At 35.8% G+C, this 21,807-nt stretch overlaps 4 protein-coding genes across 7 annotated transcripts; 3 read left to right on the top strand and 1 right to left on the bottom strand.

The window, feature by feature from the left end:
* Positions 1-688: 688 nt before the first annotated feature.
* LOC105135511 (MATE efflux family protein 9-like) lies at positions 689-4,467 on the bottom strand. Of its 2 annotated transcripts, none has more exons than XM_011040407.1 (7): positions 3,772-3,904; positions 2,161-2,705; positions 1,987-2,073; positions 1,795-1,851; positions 1,465-1,703; positions 1,174-1,379; positions 689-944 (listed from the first exon to the last, which is right to left on the bottom strand). In XM_011040407.1, the coding sequence occupies exons 2-7, from the start codon at positions 2,703-2,705 to the stop codon at positions 891-893; spliced, it is 1,188 nt and encodes a 395-aa protein (XP_011038709.1). In that variant the 5' UTR covers positions 3,772-3,904; the 3' UTR covers positions 689-890. The 2 variants fall into 2 exon arrangements, with proteins under 2 accessions (XP_011038709.1, XP_011038708.1); XM_011040406.1 differs by lacking the exon at positions 3,772-3,904 and adding an exon at positions 4,060-4,467 and having other exon boundaries at positions 690-944.
* Positions 4,468-6,834: 2,367 nt separating this feature from the next.
* On the top strand, positions 6,835-10,440 carry LOC105135510 (MATE efflux family protein 5-like). Of its 3 annotated transcripts, none has more exons than XM_011040404.1 (8): positions 6,835-7,115; positions 7,944-8,488; positions 8,581-8,667; positions 8,763-8,819; positions 8,978-9,216; positions 9,375-9,493; positions 9,609-9,695; positions 10,048-10,440. In XM_011040404.1, the coding sequence occupies exons 1-8, from the start codon at positions 6,939-6,941 to the stop codon at positions 10,102-10,104; spliced, it is 1,368 nt and encodes a 455-aa protein (XP_011038706.1). In that variant the 5' UTR covers positions 6,835-6,938; the 3' UTR covers positions 10,105-10,440. The 3 variants fall into 3 exon arrangements, with proteins under 3 accessions (XP_011038706.1, XP_011038705.1, XP_011038707.1); XM_011040403.1 differs by having other exon boundaries at positions 6,835-7,241; XM_011040405.1 differs by lacking the exon at positions 6,835-7,115 and adding an exon at positions 7,475-7,736.
* A 1,143-nt stretch (positions 10,441-11,583) lies between these two features.
* LOC105135509 (ATP synthase subunit beta, mitochondrial) lies at positions 11,584-15,163 on the top strand. The gene is made up of 9 exons (XM_011040401.1): positions 11,584-12,153; positions 12,833-12,908; positions 12,999-13,087; positions 13,254-13,371; positions 13,461-13,564; positions 13,657-13,815; positions 13,915-14,139; positions 14,235-14,546; positions 14,745-15,163. Exons 1-9 carry the CDS (start codon positions 11,674-11,676, stop codon positions 14,859-14,861), a joined length of 1,680 nt encoding a protein of 559 aa, XP_011038703.1. The 5' UTR covers positions 11,584-11,673; the 3' UTR covers positions 14,862-15,163.
* A 2,505-nt stretch (positions 15,164-17,668) lies between these two features.
* Positions 17,669-21,265, top strand: LOC105135508 (fruit protein pKIWI502-like). The gene is made up of 5 exons (XM_011040400.1): positions 17,669-18,353; positions 18,831-18,930; positions 19,023-19,118; positions 19,203-19,283; positions 20,833-21,265. Exons 1-5 carry the CDS (start codon positions 17,782-17,784, stop codon positions 20,893-20,895), a joined length of 912 nt encoding a protein of 303 aa, XP_011038702.1. The 5' UTR covers positions 17,669-17,781; the 3' UTR covers positions 20,896-21,265.
* The last annotated feature ends 542 nt before the right edge of the window (positions 21,266-21,807 follow it).

The following is a 21,807-nucleotide window of genomic DNA, read 5'->3' as shown; positions in this document are numbered from 1 at the left end:
AAGATTTGCCTCGAGTCTTAAAGCTAATTTGCTCCATGTACAAAGTATTCTACGGTGAAAACGTAAAGGATTAAAATACGATATATGTACATGTACACACACACACTACCCAAAGAACAAATGAGCAACATCAGATTTTCTCCTCCTCAGAACGTCGACAGGATTTTGACAAAGGATCCGTAAACGAAGTGAGATGTTTTACGGAAGGCTTAAACAAAAAAAAAAATAAAAAAATTGTATTAGGATGCTTACTGAGTCATTAGTTACAGAGGAAAACAATCCTGATCTCTCTCCTTTTTCTTTTTCTTTTTTCTCTTCTCTATTTCAATATTGTATCTGTGAGCTGAAAATGTAATTTTTAGGTCAAAATAATAAATAAATAAATAACTTCACCCAGCTAAACTAGCTACAGTGGCTACACTTGTTTTTTTAAAACATCTTTACTTATTTTGTTCCTCGAGGAGGTCCAATATATTACAAAAACATTAAAAAACAATACGTATTGGAGAGTTTTGAGTGAGAAAGGGAGTTTAATGTTAAAAGGTACATCCTCTCCATTTCTCCATGTTAACTTTCTGTTACTAAATCCATGGAAAAGCCTGAAATATTCATTGCATTTTAGGTAACAAGCAGGGAAAAGGAACCGGAAGAAGAGTGCTTTTCCCTGAAATTATAATTATTATTTAAAAAAAAAAAAACATGATGTCTTGGATTGTCTCACTCATCCTCAAATATATGACACATGGTCTGCATGATACACACAAAAAAAGAAGCTTTGGAATACAAAAAATATGGAAAAAGAACTGCTAACCTTATCAGCTTAATCAGACTTTCCCCTTTTACAATCTCTCATACATAGCAAAACTAGATCACTGGTCATATCTCTCGAATCATATTAATCCATTGTCATGACCTTCAAAAATCCTCTCCCTTGCCATTCTTGCCTGCAATACAAAACCACCAAGAACAAATGTATTACCAGCAGAGCATGATATAAAGAAGCAGAAGACAGAGTAGATGCAATCGTCATAAGAAAGAATATAAATAAATAAGAGCAGAGATTTATGCACCGTGTCAAAAACAATGCCATTTCACACTTTGCATTCTTTTGCCTGTGATTAATCAAAAACAGTGGGGAGATTCAATGCAAGCGTACAAGATTGAATAACACACCTGTTTTTCCCAATTTGTGCAGCTCGTGACAATAGAGAGTAAAATTGTTTGAGTGAAGGCACCGATTTGAATTCCAATCCAAAGGCCCATGCCTCCTAAATTTAACCAGAAAGCCAACAAGGCAGCAACTGGAATCCCACAAAGATAGAAGGCTCCGAGATTTATATAAGCCCCTATATGCTGCCATCCACACCCTCTCGCAACCCCTGAAATTAGGGACATTCGAATCAATAAAACAGTGCAAAAATTTATCCGTGGCACAGAAATACTTTGTTGATGGAGAGGTCTAACCTGAAAGTACTCCTTGTAAGCTGTCCATTATAACCGACAGACAAACCAGAGGATCCATCGTTGTGACATAATCAATTACTTCCTTTTCATTGCTGAAAATATAGCCAAAAACACGCCTGCTGGCAAAAAGGGCTGAAGTTACCATAATTGTCTCTGAAACTGCAAGAAACATCGCAGCATAGACAGCTAAACGCGCTGCTCGTGGGTTCCCAGCTCCTAGTTCATTTGCGACTCTAGTGCTGTACAAAGAGAAATAGGAGATATCAGCATGATACATCAGTATTATAAAAATAATATATCTTGCGCATATAAAGCTCTTCGTAGCAAGACCTTGCTGCGGCACCAAGTCCAAATGGTATCCCATAAAGTGTTGAGATAGTCATGAGACTGCAGAAACGTAGACAATAAATCAACATAAATTCAGTCCATTTGAGAAATAAATTTTCCAATTATGTTTCAGATTTGCTGCAAGTGATCCAAACCAGATTGGGGTCAAGAAGATTATAGAGAAGGAGAACATACCACACAGATAGGACTGAAGTTTGAAGCTGTGGATTTGGTAAGAACCCTGAGAGCAAGATAAGCAGCTCAAATGACCACCACTCAAGGCTGCATGCATCAATTTAATCTCATACATCGAAGACTGTAATGTCTTAAAATTAAAACAACAAACGACCTAGTCTACAACTAAATTACCAGATCATTACTGCAGATGGGATGGCGAAGCGGAAAAACTCTCCGACCCCGTAGAATAACTCCTTGGAAATTGGAACACGGGTTTTTGCACAGGCGGAAGAGTACTTTATATATAATCCAAGAAATATTACATTCAACCAATATGAAATACCCATTGCTACCGCAGATCCCACATTTTTTAGCCCAGACTTGTATACTAAGGCCCAGCAGAGAGGTATATGGAAACAAAGAGTGGCACAAGAGCTAATCAGCATGGGCATGATCAAACTTTGTGTCTGAAAATATCTAACAAGTGGCTGAAGAGTTGCATAAGCAAAGAGTGCAGGAACAAGCCACACTGTAAATTTTCCGGCTTCATGCGAAATTGCAGGATCCTGACCAGTGAAATGGAGTATCTTTCCCATGTAGATCCATATGACAGATAGAGGGATACAGACTAAGTTTAGGCAGAAAATTGCTGTATAAGTTTGAGTTCCAAGTTTTTTATATTGCTTAGCTCCATAAGCCTGCCCGCATAGGGTTTCCAATGCACTTGCCATCCCCATCTGTGTAGTAACATGTACAAATTACGTGTTATGGTCAATTAGAAGCACGATTCAGCTTTAAAAAACAACAGAGACTTTTAGTTAGGTCTTCTTTCTTTTTTCCACAAATTATCCATCGCTCTTGTTTTCATCTTCCACGCATGTTTCTACGGATTTAAAACAATGATAGCTATCTTTTTTATTCTTAATAGTAATTAGCAAACATCACTCTAATATTAATAATCAGGTAATGGTAAGGTGGTAAGGCCACTTCCACTATTCCAAGCTGCTGCGTCGTTGTTCCACCTTAATTCTTTACCGTGCAAGACTGCAAGTCATGTATATGGGCCTCACTCTAGATGAAATTAATGAAGGCAAAACCAAGTTGGTCTGGCAGAACTCTTGTTTTGTTTTTACCGTCATAAAAGAGAGTAAAACTAATAGGGAACCGCAACTTGATTCTGACTTGATCGCTTACGTTGTAGACTCCTACCATTTTCTAATTGCTTCCTTACGTTATTCCATAAATTCATTGAAAGCAACCGTTTGTAATCATCATAGCCAATGAATTAAAAAGAAAACCAGCAACAATTCAATAAGCAAAGGAAAATTTAGAACCCTACTGCAAAGATCATTAGGGTGATAAGTTCCTATTTTGTCAAATGTAGAACATGAAAATGACATATAATTGCGCGTTGTCAGCAGAGATGTGATTTGTTACTGTTAACCATATATTACCCGCATTGCGAAAGTTCGTACTTATCACATGGTTGGATTTTCCTCTTCTTTTGAAAAAAAAATGGGAGAACTAATTCATCTTTTATTTTCCCTTTTCTTTTGGACGTCAAAATGGGAGAACTAATTCATCTTTTATTTTTATTTTTATTTTGGACGTCGTGGGGACTCACTAAATTAATTCCTACAGCATGCTTCTCTCATTGTCTCAATTTCCTTAGTTATTTCTGACTAACCAATTAACTCGCTATTGATAACCATTTCGTCACACAAGCTATTTCGTACCTAGTTCATGATTGTAAGGTGTAACCATTGCTTAATCATTTAACTAAAATATTGATACTGAGCTAACCTGATAAAAGTCGCTGGATGAGACAAATTTTAGTGCGATGAACAAAGAAGAGAGGAGGACGTGTACAAAAATACAGAGGGAGGCAGGCAGGCAGGCAGCATAAGCACTTACTGACCACCTCGATCCTTCAGTACTGTTTGTAAAATTAAGACCAGTGAAATGGGCATGTATTGTAAATAAAAATACTGCGATCAGACAAGAAACAGACAGAGACTGGCAGCAATCAAACTCAAGCACAAGCAGCGTATATCATTAATAATAATCAAAGAAAAGAAAAGGATTGAATACCATGAGACTGAAACCGGTGACACCACAAAGAGAGAGAGCCATGGCGGCACTAGAGAGGGCAAGCTCACCAAGGTGACCAACCATCATCATGGATATTACTTGCAAGGAGTACTGTGTTAGAATCACAGCCACCATTGGTCCCGCTATGTAACCAAGTCTTTTCACTTCTTGAATGAATACACCCCATGTTGGGGTTGGAGTGGGACCAATAATACCCTGCCGTTTCTCGTCAACCTGTCTTGGTAGCAAACTCTCTTCCATGTTCTTCTCTCTGTCTCTATGGCTTGTCTTACAATAGAACCGAGTTCTGCTTGGTTCACAAAGTATCGGATTGTTGGAATATGAAAAGGGCAAGAGCTGGAGAGAATAGAGAGAGAAAGTGAGAGGCGTCTAGGTGTGGCAGGCCAATGACGATATCTTTATCATGCTATTAGGCTCCACCGGGCTTCGTTATTCAAATGGGTTTGTCTTCGGGTTTTAGGGGGTTTTTTTTTTCCCCTTAAAATTAAAATGACATTACCACTTTAGACGAAAAACATTAAGATCATGCTTGAAGACATACGTGGGCAACCCATCATTTGGATGTCTAACACAGTGTTTCTCTAGAGCTTTCTGCTCTCAGTTTTTATAATAAGAGGTTTACTAATCATTAATATAATGTTTTTTACTGGGACTAATAAGAGGTTAAAGAAAGAAGGAAACAAAAACCATGAGCCATGCCTCCAAATTAATGAAATATGGTGGCTGTAACAGATTAAGATTAGATGCAGCCTCGTGAATGAATATATATATATATATATATATATATTATTTTATCTTGACAAGGCATTTCCCTCTAAATGCATCATTTAATTTGAGTTTACAGTTATTAAAAATGAATAAATGTGACAGTCTAAATTTGTTTGTATTTCTTCTCCTGCATGGCTGTATCCTTTACCTCAAAGTGCTCCACTGTTATTTTCTCTCCTCGTTTTGGGAATGTCACCTTTGAGTTTTTGCCGCAAGAAACATCCAAGATACGGTGGTTAGAATATTTCCTTTAATTGATTGTCTCGTCCGTCCTCAGCTTACGAGACCGCAAGGGAAGGTTATCTGTCCCCTGTCGATACTCTTTCTTTCGGTGACTGTGTGATTTATTTTATATAACTGATGATATAGGAAATATATGTTTTTTATGTTTATGACTTTTTTTTCCTATTTTTTCCTTCATCGTATTCTTCTTCTTCTTCTTTTATTATCAAATTTCATATCAAGACACAAGTTCTGTATAAGTTCTGTATGAATATTTTATTTATTTTACTTTTAATTCCTTTTCTCAAAGTTTCATATATTTTCCCCCAAACTTTAAAACATGAATAAAAATCCCCAAAGCTTCATCAATATTTAAATTCCTTTTCTTTTAATGATTGATTGATATTGATCATACATTTTTTTTTCAATGTCACAACACTAAAGAAAGGTAGATTTCTTAAGCTTTGATTGCACTAAGATTTCTCGACAGTCAATTCAATTTATACACCAGGTCTAACATAACTCGTCAAAGTGAAACTCTGCAGGTGGGAGATTTCAAGGAGTAATTCTTCCGCGCATCAAAAATTGCGTTCTCCCTCTCGTACAAAGACGGAGCCCATGAACATTATCATGGTCGAGGGCGGGGCATGTTGAAGGTTTGGGTGTGCTATTATTTAGGTCAAAATTCATCAATATATTAAAATATTGGTGAAGGTTTAGGTGCAATAGATTTACTATTGAAGGCTTATGTGCAGTAGATGACTTTGTCATACATTGATGGATTAAAATAATAAGAGATCTATTATCATATTTTATTATGATTTATATTAATATGAGCATGCTAAAGATATCTATAAATTTTTTGGATAAAAAATTATAAATTGATTAGTTTTATATAAAAAATAAATTTATAATTCTTAATTGAGTAATGGAGTTGTCAGAAAATTTTAAAAATTTACATGGAGCCTTCTAATATGATGTTTTAACTTGAGTTAAAATTTCAGGATTTTTAGAAAAATTCAGAAATCTGATAAAAGATTATAATTTAACTAGTTTTATGTTATTGAACGTAATTTTCAATTTAATCATTAGATTAAGCTGAAATTTTACGAGAAACCTTAAAATATATTGAATAAAATATGATTAAAATTCCATGATGAACGGATTTTGGTAGAACTAATAAAAAAAACCATCAAAAAGAAACAAAATGACTAATTAAAGATAAAATGGTTATTTGCCATAAAAAATAAAACAAATCAACATTTCTTTCTTTTTATATGTTGTCAATTGGACAGAAGCAAAATAAGAAAAAGAAGAAGAAAAGGAAAAAGTGAGAGAGAAAGAGAGAAAATAAAAAGAAAACATAAAAAAAATTCAAGAAAAAAAAATAAAAGTCAAAAAATAACTTTATTTCAACTTATAAAACATTAATGCTAAAAAAATCAAGTGAATGAAAAAGAAATTGAAAAAGAAAACAAATTAATTATTTTATTTTTTAGTTAATGTAAAATTGTTATTTTATCTTGGTTGGGGAGTTGATTTGATTATAAATGAATCTTATTTCACAAAACATATAAAGAAATAACTTTAATAGTGAATTTTTTTTTTATTTCCACTTTAATTTTATATATTTTTAAATTTATTTTTCAATATTTTAAATAATATATTTGAATTAAGATTTTATTATTAACTCCGTAAATTTCTGCACATGAATTAATAATTAATGTTGAAAAAACAATCTATATAAACAGCTTCTTCTTCTTTTTTTGCCACAGGTGCTGATGTATTTGCCTTGCTATTGTATTACATTATATATTCAATAATCAATGTGTCGGGTGTTTCTCCTGTAACTCTCCGTTGACTAACAAATGCCAAGGAAGATGGATACCGGAGCGGAAAAATCAAGTCTTGAATCACATCTGATACTGAACCAGGAAAGAAGCCATGGAGTTGATGGGGAGGTATCTCAACAAGGTTGTTTTTGCGGAGAGGATTTTATTGGCGAAGCAAAGAAGCAACTGTGGCTTGCAGGGCCTCTTATAGCAGTGAGTTTGCTGCAGTATTGCTTACAAGTAATATCGATTATGTTTGTTGGTCATCTTGGCGAGCTTGCTCTTTCAAGTGCTTCCATGGCATGCTCCTTCGCTTCAGTTACTGGTTTCAGTGTATTGGTAGGTGAATTTTCCTAGTTAATTTATTTTCTGTGGTGCTTGTTCAGTGGCGTCTAGATGGCGTTGGAACTTAGAACAGTGTTCTGTTTGCACCAATCACTAATATAATAATGATGAGGCTCCTCTAGGAAATGGGCCTGAGCCACTTTGTGGGCTCTTAGAAAGGTCCTGAATTCCACCTTAGAAATTGTTGGGCCTTGATTCCATAATATGTAGTAAAAAAAACGAAATTCATCTTTTCAAGTAAACTTCCTTCTACCGATCTCCCTCTGGCCTCGCTGGCTTGTGTGCTATTGCGCAAGCTGTCTATTATGAGTTCGAAGGCTGGTAGAGAGAGTAGTAGAAGAAAAGTAGTATATTTCATGGTTGATGTGTCGACGAGGCTCGAGGCTACTCTACCCAGAAGGGTGTTTTTTTTAAAAAAAAAAAACGAAGAAGAGGAGAGGTGGAGTTTGGGTCCGAGTTGAGCTACAGAACATACTCATTGGCCCCAAGGTAAGAAAGTAGTCCAAAGAGGGACTCCACGCTGTAATGACAGAATTTGTCTCTTCAAGCTGACCTTAAAACTGATCGTCGTGATGTTCTGCTTGCTCCCAAATCAAGCTAATGCCTACAAATCCACTAGAGAAAGGCACCGTGGGTCTTGTTATGCTAGTTATTTATTTCATGGAATTTCTATCTGAAACCTTTTAATTTTTGTAGCTAGGAATGGGAAGTGCATTGGAGACGCTGTGCGGGCAAGCCTATGGTGCCAAACAATACCACATGCTTGGTATTCACACACAGAGAGCAATGCTAACACTCCTAACAGTAAGCATCCCTCTAGCAATCATTTGGTTTTACACTGGCACCCTTCTCTTATCTTTAGGCCAAGACGCTGAGATTTCAGCAGGAGCAGGGACATTTAACCGCTGGATGATTCCAAGCCTTTTCGCTTACGGGCTGCTTCAATGCCTTAACAGATTGTTACAAACCCAAAATAATGTTTTCCCTATGATGCTAAGCTCCGGGGCCACATCTTTGCTGCACATTCTTGTGTGCTGGGGTCTTGTTTTTAAATCTGGACTCGGAAGTAAAGGTGCTGCCTTGGCGATTACTATTTCGAATTGGATTAATGTATTTCTGCTAGCAATATACGTAGAGTACTCGCCTACTTGCACGAAAACCTGGACCGGCTTTTCAAAAGAAGCTTTGCATGATATTTTCAGCTTTGTAAAGCTTGCAGTTCCTTCAGCAATCATGATATGGCAAGTTCACGTTTAAGTACTTGAATTAAAAGGGTTTGTCAATTCTATGGTTTTTTTATTCATTTTCTTGCTTATATAAATGTTTTATATAGCTTGGAGTATTGGTCATTTGAGATGGTGGTTCTGTTATCTGGTCTTCTCCCAAATCCCAAACTAGAGGCATCTGTGCTATCAATAAGGTACTTCTTTTGTCAAATTCTCGAGTTCATATTATAATCAGCTGCATAAACATTTAATAAACACATCTTTGTTTTTCGTTGTTCAATTACCACAGCCTTAACACATGCTGGATGGTCTATATGATCTCTGTAGGCCTTGGTGGAACCATAAGGTCAGTTTCCATCTTATATTTTTGTAATGTTATAACTTTCTATCAAGTTCCCCTGCTTTCAATGAGATGGAAGCACTCCTCACTTCTGAAAAAGATCAAAATCCATTTTGAATTTTGACGATATTGGTTTGATGGTCCTCGGCCTCTCGCAATTCTAGTACAAGAGTATCAAATGAACTGGGGGCTGGGCGCCCACAAGGTGCACGTTTGGCTATCTGTGTTATGATCATCATCGCCCTGTCAGAGGGTGCAGCGGTTGGAATTACTACAATTTTGGTACGCCAAGTATGGGGAAATCTCTACAGCAATGAAGAAGAAGTGATAACATATGTTGCTAATATGATGCCACTGCTAGCACTATCTGACTTTTTGGATGGATTCCAATGCGTGCTTTCAGGTCCGAATTTATTATGACAAGCGCCTTAAATGAACTTATCATTCATTTTTCTTTTTCTTTGTAGCTCACAATATATATGCAACCTTTAAGACTAATTCATTGTCAAGTATGTATACTTTTCGAATTTGTGGTCATTATTAGCCAGTTCATTTGTTTAGGAGCTGCAAGAGGATGTGGGTGGCAAAATCTGTGTGCATTTATCAACCTTGGAGCTTACTATGTTGTGGCAATTCCTTCAGCTGTTCTCCTTGCTTTCATCTTCCATATTGGAGGCATGGTAGATCCCCATCTCTGATCTTTTGCTCTCTCTCCCTCTGGGAAAGTGAAATAAGCATGTTTTCTTACTCAAATTTCTTTTTTGTTCGTACTTTTGTTTTGTTATATATTATCAGGGGCTTTGGATGGGGATCATATGTGGCCTCGTTATGCAAGTTGTAGCGCTTGTTTCTGTAAATGCATGTACAGATTGGGATCGAGAGGTAAATTCTTTTATCCTACCTTGACTACATAGAAGTGACTGTAAACGTACTAGTAGTATATAAAAAATGAAGTTGAGTATTATGCCCTGGTTTCTTTTTTTCTAGCCTAGATTAGGGTTCCTTGATTTGCAGCTTATATGAACTATATATCCTTAGCTTTCTCGAGATGTTGCTGCATATGGGCAGACACTTCAAAATTTCAGTTGTAAGAAGTTGGAGATAGGCCATGAGGCTAGATACCCTTGGTCCCATATTTTATATGGATGCATCTCTTTTTTCAACAAGATCATTTACAAGTTGCTTTTCTGATAAGAAAAACCAGTTGAATAAAGCTTTTAATTTAATTTTTCAGGCAGCTAAAGCCATCAGTCGAGTGAAAGAAACTGACATTGACTCGCATGGAACATAGAGCTGGGGTGACGAAACAAGTGATGAGACAAGTTGTTGTCCATGGATTTGAATATCACTGAGATTTCAAAGCAAACTGTTGCCTGAAGTCGAATGCCTGTTCACACAGCAAAAATTAACCAATACAGGTAAATTAGAGAGATAATCATTTTAAAAATAAAAAAAATACTTTAGGCATGATTAAAAAAGCCAAAGAGTACTTTGGCAATTGGCTGAAACATACACATCGAACTGTTCGATTATTATTTTTATCAACCTCGTCGAGTTTAATTGCATTTGTATCAAATGTCAGAATGTGCACATCATTATTGACACGTTTTATATAACATGAGTAGTTATGGCCTGTGCTTTTGGATTTGGTGTAAGGCTAAGCGTCTGTAATGGTAATTTTTACAGTTATAATTTAGAAAAATAATTTTTTTAAAAATTATAAATTATAATTTTTTTCATAATCAAGATTTCAAGAATTTTGAAGTGTTAATATTTAAAAATAATCCAAATTATCTATATATATATATATATAAAAAAAAAATACAACCTCAGTCCCAAACATGCCTATGCATAATAGATCCCCACCCTCCATATACAGCTACCTTTTCTTATATATTTTTCTGGCCTGATCATTTCAAAAAAGAATTTCTCATAGTAAAATGAAAAATAAAAAACGAATCACCAAAAACAACATTTCCCCTCTCGCTCATAATAAGGGCAATTTAGTCTAAACAATGTTGACTTGTTGTTTCCCTAGTTTATTGTAATTACCGATCAAGGTTACAATGGTCTTTCCATGTATCCATAAAATTCGAGTCAATACACCATCAAAACGAAACCTGACCATCGGCTGATGAAAAAGGAAAAAGGGAACCTTTTAATAGACCGTATTATTATTGTTAGTATTAACTCCACACATTTTCTCAATTTCCTAACAAACACCAAAAATGAAGCAGGAAAGGAAAAACTTTATCTAGCCAAACACGACGCCGTCTGGAGCCTTCATCGAATTTCCTTGACCTCCTCTTCTCGCCCCGTGCATTCCTTCAAATTATCAACAAATTCGTATCACCGGCTCCTTTGGCCAAGGAAGACGTCTATCTGCCATACGCCATCGTTTCACCCCGTAACAATGAGAGCGCAGTCGTTTAATTCTACGTGTCACCCTTAGCAGCACCATAATTTCACCCAAAAAAAAGGGAGCAAAATCGAATATTCCCATACAAGGATGAGTCAGGTAAATGCTGTTTTTTTTTCGTTTTAAAAATATTTTTAAAATAATTTAATTTTTTAATTAAATTTAAATTAATATATTTTAATATTTTTAAATTATTTTAATATATTAATATCAAAAATAATTTTTAAAAAATAAAAAAAAATTATTCATATATATATATTTTAATATAAAAAAATATTTAAACTACAATCACAACCACACCCTCCGAACCAGCCGGCCCCGTGTAAGTAGCAGTAAAGCAGTGAATCACGTCTACTATTATCTGGGACTTAAGAGTGTGTGAGCTCACACTCTCTCACATACCCTAGCATTTCATCTGGCTTTCTCTGAAGCCCTAACCAAATGGCTTCACGCAGACTTTTATCATCTCTTCTCCGATCGTCTTCTCGCCGATCTATCTCTAAATCTACTTTATCAAGTACCAATCCTAAGGTCTCTGCATCTTCCACGCGCCGCGCGTCTCCTTACGGTTACCTCCTAAACCGCGCGGCTGAGTACGCGACCTCTGCAGCCGCCGCATCGCCTCCATCACAACCGCCTTCTGTCCTGTCGGAGGGTAAGAAGGGGAAGGTCATAGACGAGTTTACTGGGAAAGGTTCGATCGGGCATGTGTGTCAGGTTATTGGAGCCGTTGTGGATGTGAAATTTGATGAGGGTTTGCCTCCGATTTTGACCGCTTTGGAGGTTCAGGGTCACTCAATCCGGTTGGTTCTTGAAGTGGCCCAGCATTTGGGAGAGAGTGTTGTTAGGACTATTGCTATGGATGGTACTGAAGGTTTGGTCAGAGGCCAACCTGTTCTTAACACTGGATCTCCAATTACTGTAAGCAAATTTCTTAAATTTGTTTTTTTATATTATGTTTGATTTTAAATTTGATGGTATCTGATGAGAAATTTTGGAACTTTTTGTTATTGTACTGATTTGCTATTTGGAGTATGTGATGATTTGTTTGATGATAAATATTTGTTTTGATAGTATATCTTAGTGTCTGGTTGCTAGAATTTCGGAAGCAAATCAATTGAAAGTTCGGGGTCTGGGGAAGAAGAAAACACTCGCAATTGAGATCCGTGATATTTTTTTTGTTTAATGTGGATCAATTTTTAGCTCAGGAATATGTGAAAAGCTGAAAGGATTTTTTTAATGATTTTTTTACTGGAAACCAAAAAAAAACAGAGAGATTTACTTTAGTAGAATCAACTGTGGATTTGCATGTTTCTGGATTTTATGTAACTGTTTAATTGTTTTTGGGTTGTGAGGATCAAGGTTTTATTTGAGATGGGATTGCTGACATTGGAAGGATTACATCTTATGTATCTATCCTTATGCATTGTTGTGTCCTTTGTAATTTTTTTCTGTCGTTGACTGCTCTGGTTTTGTTGGTACAATACCTTTAGGTTTTGATATGACTTTTTCTGAATTTCATACTCTTCCTTGTGCTTTGTCTCTGTCAAAAGTTGGGTATCTTTGAAGCTGATTTCTTCATTTGGCATATCCTCAATAGGTGCCTGTGGGCAGGGCCACTCTTGGTCGCATCATCAATGTCATTGGAGAAGCCATTGATGAGAAGGGAGACCTCAGTAAGAGATAAACAAACCCTAATCATTTGATCAGTATAGAATACTATTATGATGTGAGATTTTTTAACAACTAGTTTTAATCCCTGTCAGAGACGGAGCACTACTTGCCTATTCATAGGGAGGCTCCAGCTTTTGTTGAGCAAGCAACTGAGCAACAGATCCTTGTAACTGGTATCAAGGTATCTGACACGTATAGTCTTCTATAGAATTGTAGTTGATGCCAAGGCTGTAATTTTTTTGTCCATGTTAAAAACAGGATGGATTTTGTCACCATGCTTCATTTACTTTGATGCTGTTAAAACTTGATCCTAGCATTTGGAATTTATGTTCTCTTATTCCTCATAGGTTGTTGATCTCCTTGCACCATACCAAAGAGGAGGGAAGATTGGACTGTTTGGCGGTGCTGGCGTGGGAAAAACTGTGCTTATTATGGAACTTATCAACAATGTTGCAAAAGCTCATGGTTTGTTTAGTTCTTACAGTATACAAAGTTTTGTGTTTACATTTGTTCTTTTCACACTTTGCTGAATATTTCTTGTTTTCTGGGATCAGGTGGTTTCTCTGTCTTTGCTGGTGTTGGTGAACGTACCCGTGAGGGAAATGACTTGTACAGAGAAATGATTGAAAGTGGTGTCATTAAGCTAGGAGATCAGCAGGTTAGTGCTATTGAACATTCATGTTTTTTTATATTTTATTTTTCAAGTTAATATTTACTGAAACTGTTTTACTTTGTCTTCTGTTATACCAGGCTGAGAGCAAATGTGCTCTTGTGTATGGTCAAATGAATGAGCCTCCTGGTGCTCGTGCTCGTGTTGGTCTCACTGGACTTACTGTGGCTGAGCACTTCCGTGATGCTGAAGGGCAAGATGTGCTTCTATTCATTGACAACATTTTCCGCTTTACCCAGGTAAAATTGGATGCCAATGGATTTCTGGATACAACTTAACTTGTCACTCCCTGTTACTGAGTTACAAACTCTGTCATTTTGCTCTTCTTTGTTCTGCAGGCTAACTCAGAGGTGTCTGCCTTGCTTGGACGAATCCCATCTGCTGTTGGTTATCAGCCAACCTTGGCTACAGATCTTGGAGGTCTACAAGAAAGAATTACAACAACCAAGAAAGGTTCCATTACTTCTGTTCAAGCTATTTATGTGCCTGCTGATGATTTGACGGATCCTGCTCCTGCCACAACTTTTGCTCACTTGGATGCCACAACTGTGCTGTCAAGACAGGTGTGATTATAATTATTTGAAGTGGGCTAGTAATCACAGCAATTATGTTACTGATATGATATGATGATTGTTATATTGTCACTCTTACTGGACAGATTTCTGAGCTTGGTATTTATCCTGCTGTGGATCCCCTTGATTCTACATCTCGTATGCTTTCACCTCATATTTTGGGTGAGGAACACTACAACACTGCTCGTGGTGTGCAGAAGGTTCTTCAAAACTATAAGAATTTGCAAGATATCATTGCTATTTTGGGAATGGATGAGCTCAGTGAAGATGATAAGCTGACGGTTGCCCGTGCTCGTAAAATTCAGAGGTTCTTGAGCCAGCCCTTCCATGTTGCAGAAGTTTTCACTGGTGCTCCTGGAAAGTATGTCGAGTTGAAGGAGAGTGTACAAAGCTTCCAGGTGCTTTTCCTTCTCCTTGGTCCTTTCTCCCTCACTATATCCTTTGACATGTGGCTACATGAACTCACAACTTGGCTCTGCCCGCTAGATATTTATATTGCATTTGCTATCTAGTTTGACAATCGCTGTCTGGATGGATGGTGCAACTTTAATAATCATAAATTTAATGTGGTGGCAATTCTGTTTTTGTTTTGTCAGGGAGTGCTGGATGGGAAATACGATGACCTTCCAGAGCAGTCATTTTACATGGTTGGTGGTATTGAGGAGGTTATTGCCAAGGCTGAGAAGATTTCCAAGGAATCTGCTGCTTCTTAAACAGACCATCTTTTTTCTCCTTTTATTCTCATAAACTGATTTTTGCGAAAATCAATAATTAAGGTGGTGCTGGTGATGCCAGCAGCAGGGTGTTCATTTTTTGAGATCAAATGTGTTAGGATTTGCAATTTATGTTTTAATTCTATTGTAGAGTGTGGAAGAGGAAGAGAACTGAGACCTGTCCAGCCAAACCCTTTTTTTTCATGTTGCTTAAATAAGGGGTTAACAGAGGGGGCTGAACCTGTATATTTTTTGCGTTTATCATCAGGACATCAAATATCAGTTATCCCTTGAAAGACATATTTCGACCGGGTTTTGTTTTAGGTATTACGGTGGTAGTGGTCGTTTTGTTTTTTGAAATGTGTTTTAGTGGTAAATGTATTAAAATAATGTTTTTTATTTCAATAAAAAACTATATATAAAAAAATAATTTAAAGTAAAATAAATTAAAAAAATTTAAAAGCGTTTTTTTAGCAGAAAAAATAAATATGGTTGTGCGGGTTTTTGTTCCATTCATAAGTGGAGAGTGGAGAGTCCTTGTTTAAGAATTTTGCAACACGTGAAGAATGGAAGGGGAGTTATTTATTGTGTCTTTGATACTATAGTAGCTACTGATTTTAAAAATAAGAAGCTATAAACCATAAATTTTCAAAAAATCTTTTTTTTTTTTAATCCTATAAAAGGAATAAGTTTCTCGAAACAAGAAATAAAATAAACAAGTCAGATAAATCCAAGCGGAAATTAAATGAATTGGAGCAAACCTGATATGAGATTACCTGCTACTCCTATTAACTCTTCTTTCCTTCCTTTCCTAGAACGCGATGGGAATTTTGATCGTATGGCTTTGTAAGCGTGGTAAGATGAGAACAGAGATGGGAGTCACGGGACGGTAAAAGAGCTTGGAGCTTTTGACACGTGACTCAATGAAGTTTGAGCTGTAAGCTATCTGTATATACTAGGCTCGATGTTTGTGCTTCGCAGCATGTAAAATCATCAGCCAAAAAAAAATTGAGTGTCGTTATTTTTCCCTTGTATGATAAAATAATTAAAATAAAAATAAAAAAACTTTGTGAATATCTTAGATAAAATTAGTCCACTATCACATGTGTTAATGTTTTTAAAAAAATTGATATGATTTGTCCGACCTTACAAGTTAGAAACAAACTAGTTACGCCATTTCAATAACAATAAGGTTAAATTTTGAATTTAAAAAAATAAAAAAAATAATTTCAGAAATAAATAAATATTAAAAAATAAAATAAAAAACAAAAGATTAGTTTGAAGAAGAAAAAAAACCAAATCTAGGTAAATCTTCTAGATCTGAGTTAATTTTTTAAACTAAACCTATTAAATCCTATATTTAAGTTGAATTAGGAAACTCAATTTTTAATTAATTTAATTTTTAATGATGAAATAAAAATATTATTTAAGAAAATTTAAAATAAAAAAATAAAAACCAAGAGAACGGGGTTTAAATTTTATAGGAATAAAGGTTGAAGAATTATGAAATAAAAAAAAAATCAATTCTAAAAACAATCTCAAATAAAACAAATAATAATTAAAAAAATAAAAATCAAATTTAACAGATAAAAAAACTAAAGAATGATGAAATCAAAAAAATTAATTTTAAAAATTATTTTAAATAAAATAAATAGTAATCCAAAAACTACGGATCAAATTTGAAAGAAAAATAAATTAAATAATTATTTTAAAAATTTATAAAGCAAAATATAAAAATCAAGAAGGAAAGAAAAACTAAAGGAAAAAAAAACTATCAATGCTAAATCATGGTCGCTAAGCCATGCAAAATAGAAGGGCGACCGAAACAATTCAAATATTGTTGTGAAAATCACTGTGTAGTCATTGAATATCTTCCCATGCATTGCGTGTAAGCATTCATCACACGCTATTCAATTTTTTTAAAATATTTATATTTATTAATAGATTAAATTGCCCAATTATCAACTTGATTATAATAAACACAACCATGATGAAAGTACAAAAAAAGTCCATAAATATCTGTTAAATATTTTTTTTAAATAATTTAGTTATTTTCCAATGTTTTGAAAAACAAAAGGTCAAAAAATACTCTAGACATTACTTAAAAAAATTCTGAACATGTTATACTATTATTAATTAAATCTTAAATCTTTTGATTTATCAATTTTGTTTGACTATAGTCGATGTTAGAAAATGTAACTTCTCCATCTATCAATTATTAGAGAGAGTTGAAATATTTGATCCAATATCCAGGTGTTCGTTGAGTGCTTCCCCACCAGGTGTAAGATTCATAATTTAGTATAAATGATAATCTTAGCGTAAAATCACGAATAATTTTTTCCTCCACTTTACTTTCATCTGTCAACTTTTATATAAATTAATGAAACGAATGGGAATGAACTGTGAATGGCCACTACTATTGTATTTCAAATAGATTGGAGCGTATCTTGATGTTTTAAATAAAAACAGTTACCAAGCAATTGCAAATTCGACAAAATCTTTAATCTACACCGTCACTGACCGTGGATGGGTGGAGGGATGGGATTGCCTATTATTGATTCTATTTAAGCAATATTGATAAAGTTAAAACGCTTTGGACTCCATTGATAACAGACAAACTCGATAAGTTAAAAGGGTTTGGACTCAATTGATAATAGGGTATTCCTTCAGGGACTAAATTGATACTCCCCCTTTCAGAAACTGTACTGCAGTAAAAATAGATAACAAGTTCACGGGCCCGCTACTTATCCTACCTATTTACATGATCACTGGAGGACATGCCACGTGGCATTCACTCAAAACAACTCATCCACTGCGCATTTTATCATACGCCACCTCTGCCCACCTTTAGAGCCGCCGACCTGTAGAGATCCAGAATACCGCTTCTCTCATATACCTCCGTCAACTAAAAAATCAAACCATGTCAGTTAAACTCTCTCCCTCTACTCTTCTCTCTTTATCACCGCCTCTCCTCCATGCGCACCATAGTCCTCCCCTAATTTCCATGTCTATCCTACGCCGCCTAGCTCCAAACCACCTAACCAAACACCTCAGGCACCACCACAGGCGGCGTCTAGCCACGGTTGCCGCTGCAGTACGGCAAGACACAACGATCTGGACACAAGCGCCTCTGTCCGAGATCGAACCAGCAGCCGAGTCACTCTTCCACGTGAGCATCGACGTGTCTGACTATCCGGACCTCGCAGCTTCTCACACACGTGCTGGACAATACTTACAGCTGCGCGTCCCCGACGTGGAGAAACCTTCGTTCCTGGCCATCGCCTCACCGCCGTCTTACGCAGCGGAAAAAGGTGCGTTTGAATTTCTGGTGAAGAGCGTAGCGGGATCGACGGCGGAGCTGTTGTGCGGACTTAAAAAAGGAGACGTGGTGGAATTGAGCCAAGCTAACGGGAGAGGTTTCGAGATTGATCAAATTGAGCCTGCAGAGAATTATCCTACGGTTCTGATTTTCGCCACTGGATCTGGCATCAGGTGCGATTTAATGGTCACTTGATAAATGAACATCTGACTCTTGCTAGTTTGGTATGCTATTTACTCATTTCTGCTAGAATTTATCAGAAACTCTTATGTTTAATAACAACCCGTTGAGAAAATGCAGCATGGGCACGAGTCCTATTCCGGTTCTTGAACATTTTTGCGTTCCCTTCGATTAACAGACCAGATGATGCAATTAGAACCTGCCACTTGCACGCTAATGAATATAACATATTGCATTTTGATATGATTTACTATTAAAAAAAAAAGTTACTGGAACCTTGCTTATAGTAAACCTGAACTAGAGAGTATGCCATTTAGCCACCATTAGATGTATGTTGTTTGGTATTTAGCAGCCTCGCTTTAGAAAATGATCCTGGTTATTGCCATTGATTTCTGTGCACTTTATATATGCATTTAAATTGTGCATTTGTTTCCTGATTTGAACTATTTTCTATCCGTTTTCTCCTGCAGTCCAATTCGATCTCTTATAGAGTCTGGGTTTAGTGCCGATAAAAGATCTGATGTGAGGCTGTATTATGGGGCTAGAAACATTAAGAGAATGGCTTACCAGGTTTGCTTGCATCTTATTACTTTATGGTATATACTACCATTGAATTACCATTCTTGTCTGGTTGGTTTTGAACCTGGTGCTTCCTCTTATAGGATAGGTTTAAAGATTGGGAATCTTCTGGTGTTAAAATTGTGCCAGTTCTATCACAACCAGATGGTAGGTGGACCGGTGAAACTGGCTATGTACAGGTAGAGCGTGCATACATGCTATCTAAGGTTTTATATGTGTAAAAACCCTAAATTAACATCTCTTCATAACATTGTTTTTTTCAGGCTGCTTTTGCGAAGGCCAAGCAAATTTATAGCCCTACAGGCACTGGTGCTGTTCTCTGTGGGCAGAAACAGATGACTGAGGTTTGTTACTTCATTTATTTGTCAACAGTTATGTTTTCACATAATCTTTCTGAGCACATATTCTTCCTGCATTTGTAATTCCTACAAACGAGTTGTTCATTTATTTGCCATGTTACTCATGATCTGACAATTGGCATAATTTACAAATAATAAATTAGGATAGTTGTCTTGATTATTAAGTGCATCCTTTGCAATTGCATTGGCATGGATTTTTTCTCACTTGCTCAAATCTTGAAAAATTAATGCAGATGATATGAATTCATGGAAAAAATCTTCAATATATGCCAGAACATACTGAAACTTCTTTTGCGTTTATTTCTTGATCTGACATTTGGCATAATTTACAAATAATAAATTAGGATAGTTGTCTTGATTATTAAGTGCATCCTTTGCAATTGCATTGGCATGGATTTTTTCTCACTTGCTCAAATCTTGAAAAATTAATGCAGATGATATGAATTTATGGAAAAAATCTTCAATATATGCCAGAACATACTGAAACTTCTTTTGCGTTTATTTCTTGATAGGATATCTCATACTATTAACAATGCAACCCTGCATCTCATCCTCTTTCTCCAACCCCTTCTTTCTTCCGAAGCATTCACACTTGACACTTGAAACAATTGATGTCCCTAGCTAACTAATTACATGCATCATAAATTGTTGAGACTGTGAGGAAAAGAAAACTTAAGTGTAGATCTTAATAAGTAAATATGATGGTTTTTATTTTTAGGAGCTTGATTTCTTTGTGGGGAGACTCTCTCTCCAACCTGAGAACCACCTCGCAAGAAACACACTTTCAAGTTTGATAAGTAGTAGTTCTCCATTCCTCATACAAAGGCTTTGGGGTCTTCCCCTTAACAAGTTGACATTTACTTAAGAGTAGTGGGTCCCTTCTGCTAGAGAGCAGCTGCAAAAAACAGCAATCATTTGGACAACATTTTGCAACATTTTAGCTACTGGCTTGGCTGTGTTGTAGAGTAAAACAGTTGTTCATGGTGAGGAAATTGATTGAGTGCAATGGCCAGAAAGCAGCTGTAGTTATGAACTGAAAGAGGAAGGTTACTAATATAACACGTTTTGAAGGCAGCAAAAACATTGTTGATGAATGTAGTCATAGCTGTTGAAGGATGAGTGATAATTTGCAGGCCCAGCTTGGTCTAGTAGGATAGCAGCTACATCAGGGAGCTGCGTAATTTATTTTTTGAAAATTACTCAGTTACAATAGTAAGAGATGGGTCATATCAATTTGCACAAATTGCTATTGGTTGATGATGCCTTGGATAATTGCCACTGGAATACTACTCTTGCAAAACTTGTAATTGTTGGGGTTGAACAGGAAGATTTTACTAGTATTATTCCACGCAAACTGTTCTGTTGCGGAGATATCCATGCCACAATGATTCGAATGACATAGATAATGCTGTTGATGTGCATGATTTGATGTTGTCTAGTGGTTTGTTAATCTGGTGAATGAATAGTAATCCCACTTACTGTCATTGTTGTCTACTTTTATACGAGTAACATTAATGTTGATTGCACTTTGCAGGAAATAACGTCAATTCTTGTGTCAGATGGAGTCTCGAGTGAGAAAATACTAAAGAACTTCTGAGAATTAGAAACGAGGTTTATCCTGTTGTATTGTTTGTGGAGCAACAATTAGTTGATAGTGATTCTTTATTCCCGCTGCTGAAGATGAAATGTGCCGCTCAGCAAATAAAACCAATTTTTGGATATTTGGGGATCTCCGTTGTATGTTGAAATTGACAGATCAGAACTGCAAGCAGATAAGTTACAGGATCCATAACTCAGTTTAAACCCTTAATTTATAACAGAATTCCGTGTGATCTAAGAGTAGGACACGCTGATGTGAATCTGTGTAAGCGACGCCTGCTAAGCATTTCAAACGCCTAGGATGGATGATATAATAACCGAATATAATCCAGAGAGGAGCCTGCAGAAATTCTCTCCTTCTGTTTGTATGTTTGTATGTTTGTTGTTTTGTAACTTTTGACTTGTCTAACTTTTGACGCAAATAAAAGTTACAAGTATGTTGAGTTATAAACAACTTTCGATTTAAATAATAAAGAATTATAAAATTGAGTCAAGAATTGAGATTCTTAACTTTTAATTTATGGATTATAATCTATATTATATATATTTTTTAAAAAAGTTGTTTTTTTATAGAACATGTTTTAAGCTTAGTCTTTTTAACTTATTTTTGTCATATTTATAAAAATAACTTTCACATTATAATCTAAAATAAAAGTCATAATTCAAAAATGAAATCAATGATACCATGGATTTAATGCTAATTGCCAGATACATGTTCCCGTATTTTACTATTATCTAATAGATTGGTTACTAAGCATTGATCTTTGTTTTTCTCAGGTCTATTTATATGTCAAGCTAATGAACCTCATTTTGTTTCGTGGTTGAAGGCATGTCATCAAGGACCAGGTTTCGGCATTCTTGTGTTGGTGATCACAAACCGTACAAATGCACCTTGCGCTGATTGCCAAAC

The sequence above is a fragment of the Populus euphratica genome, unplaced genomic scaffold (assembly GCF_000495115.2).
Source record: "Populus euphratica unplaced genomic scaffold, PopEup_1.0 scaffold123.1, whole genome shotgun sequence".
In the NCBI taxonomy this organism is placed as follows: Eukaryota; Viridiplantae; Streptophyta; class Magnoliopsida; order Malpighiales; family Salicaceae; genus Populus; species Populus euphratica.
The sequence above is the reverse complement of the archived record's forward strand: the minus strand, read 5'-3'. Positions and strand labels throughout refer to the sequence as shown.

Excerpts from the sequence above, each read along its gene's own strand:
- LOC105135511 (XM_011040406.1), bottom strand. The coding sequence starts at position 4,320 with ATGGAAGAGAGTTTGCTACCAAGACAGGTTGACGAGAAACGGCAGGGT. Across the intron at positions 2,074-2,160 it reads CCATCTGCAGTAATGATCTG|CCTTGAGTGGTGGTCATTTG; the intron begins GTAATTTAGTTG and ends TGATGCATGCAG. Across the intron at positions 1,380-1,464 it reads CTTACAAGGAGTACTTTCAG|GGGTTGCGAGAGGGTGTGGA; the intron begins GTTAGACCTCTC and ends CCCTAATTTCAG.
- LOC105135510 (XM_011040403.1), top strand. The coding sequence starts at position 6,939 with ATGCCAAGGAAGATGGATACCGGAGCGGAAAAATCAAGTCTTGAATCA. Across the intron at positions 8,489-8,580 it reads CCTTCAGCAATCATGATATG|CTTGGAGTATTGGTCATTTG; the intron begins GCAAGTTCACGT and ends TGTTTTATATAG. Across the intron at positions 8,820-8,977 it reads GGCCTTGGTGGAACCATAAG|TACAAGAGTATCAAATGAAC; the intron begins GTCAGTTTCCAT and ends TCGCAATTCTAG.
- LOC105135509 (XM_011040401.1), top strand. The coding sequence starts at position 11,674 with ATGGCTTCACGCAGACTTTTATCATCTCTTCTCCGATCGTCTTCTCGC. Across the intron at positions 12,909-12,998 it reads TGATGAGAAGGGAGACCTCA|AGACGGAGCACTACTTGCCT; the intron begins GTAAGAGATAAA and ends AATCCCTGTCAG. Across the intron at positions 13,816-13,914 it reads ACATTTTCCGCTTTACCCAG|GCTAACTCAGAGGTGTCTGC; the intron begins GTAAAATTGGAT and ends TTTGTTCTGCAG.
- LOC105135508 (XM_011040400.1), top strand. The coding sequence starts at position 17,782 with ATGTCAGTTAAACTCTCTCCCTCTACTCTTCTCTCTTTATCACCGCCT. Across the intron at positions 19,119-19,202 it reads GTGAAACTGGCTATGTACAG|GCTGCTTTTGCGAAGGCCAA; the intron begins GTAGAGCGTGCA and ends TGTTTTTTTCAG. Across the intron at positions 19,284-20,832 it reads GGCAGAAACAGATGACTGAG|GAAATAACGTCAATTCTTGT; the intron begins GTTTGTTACTTC and ends TGCACTTTGCAG.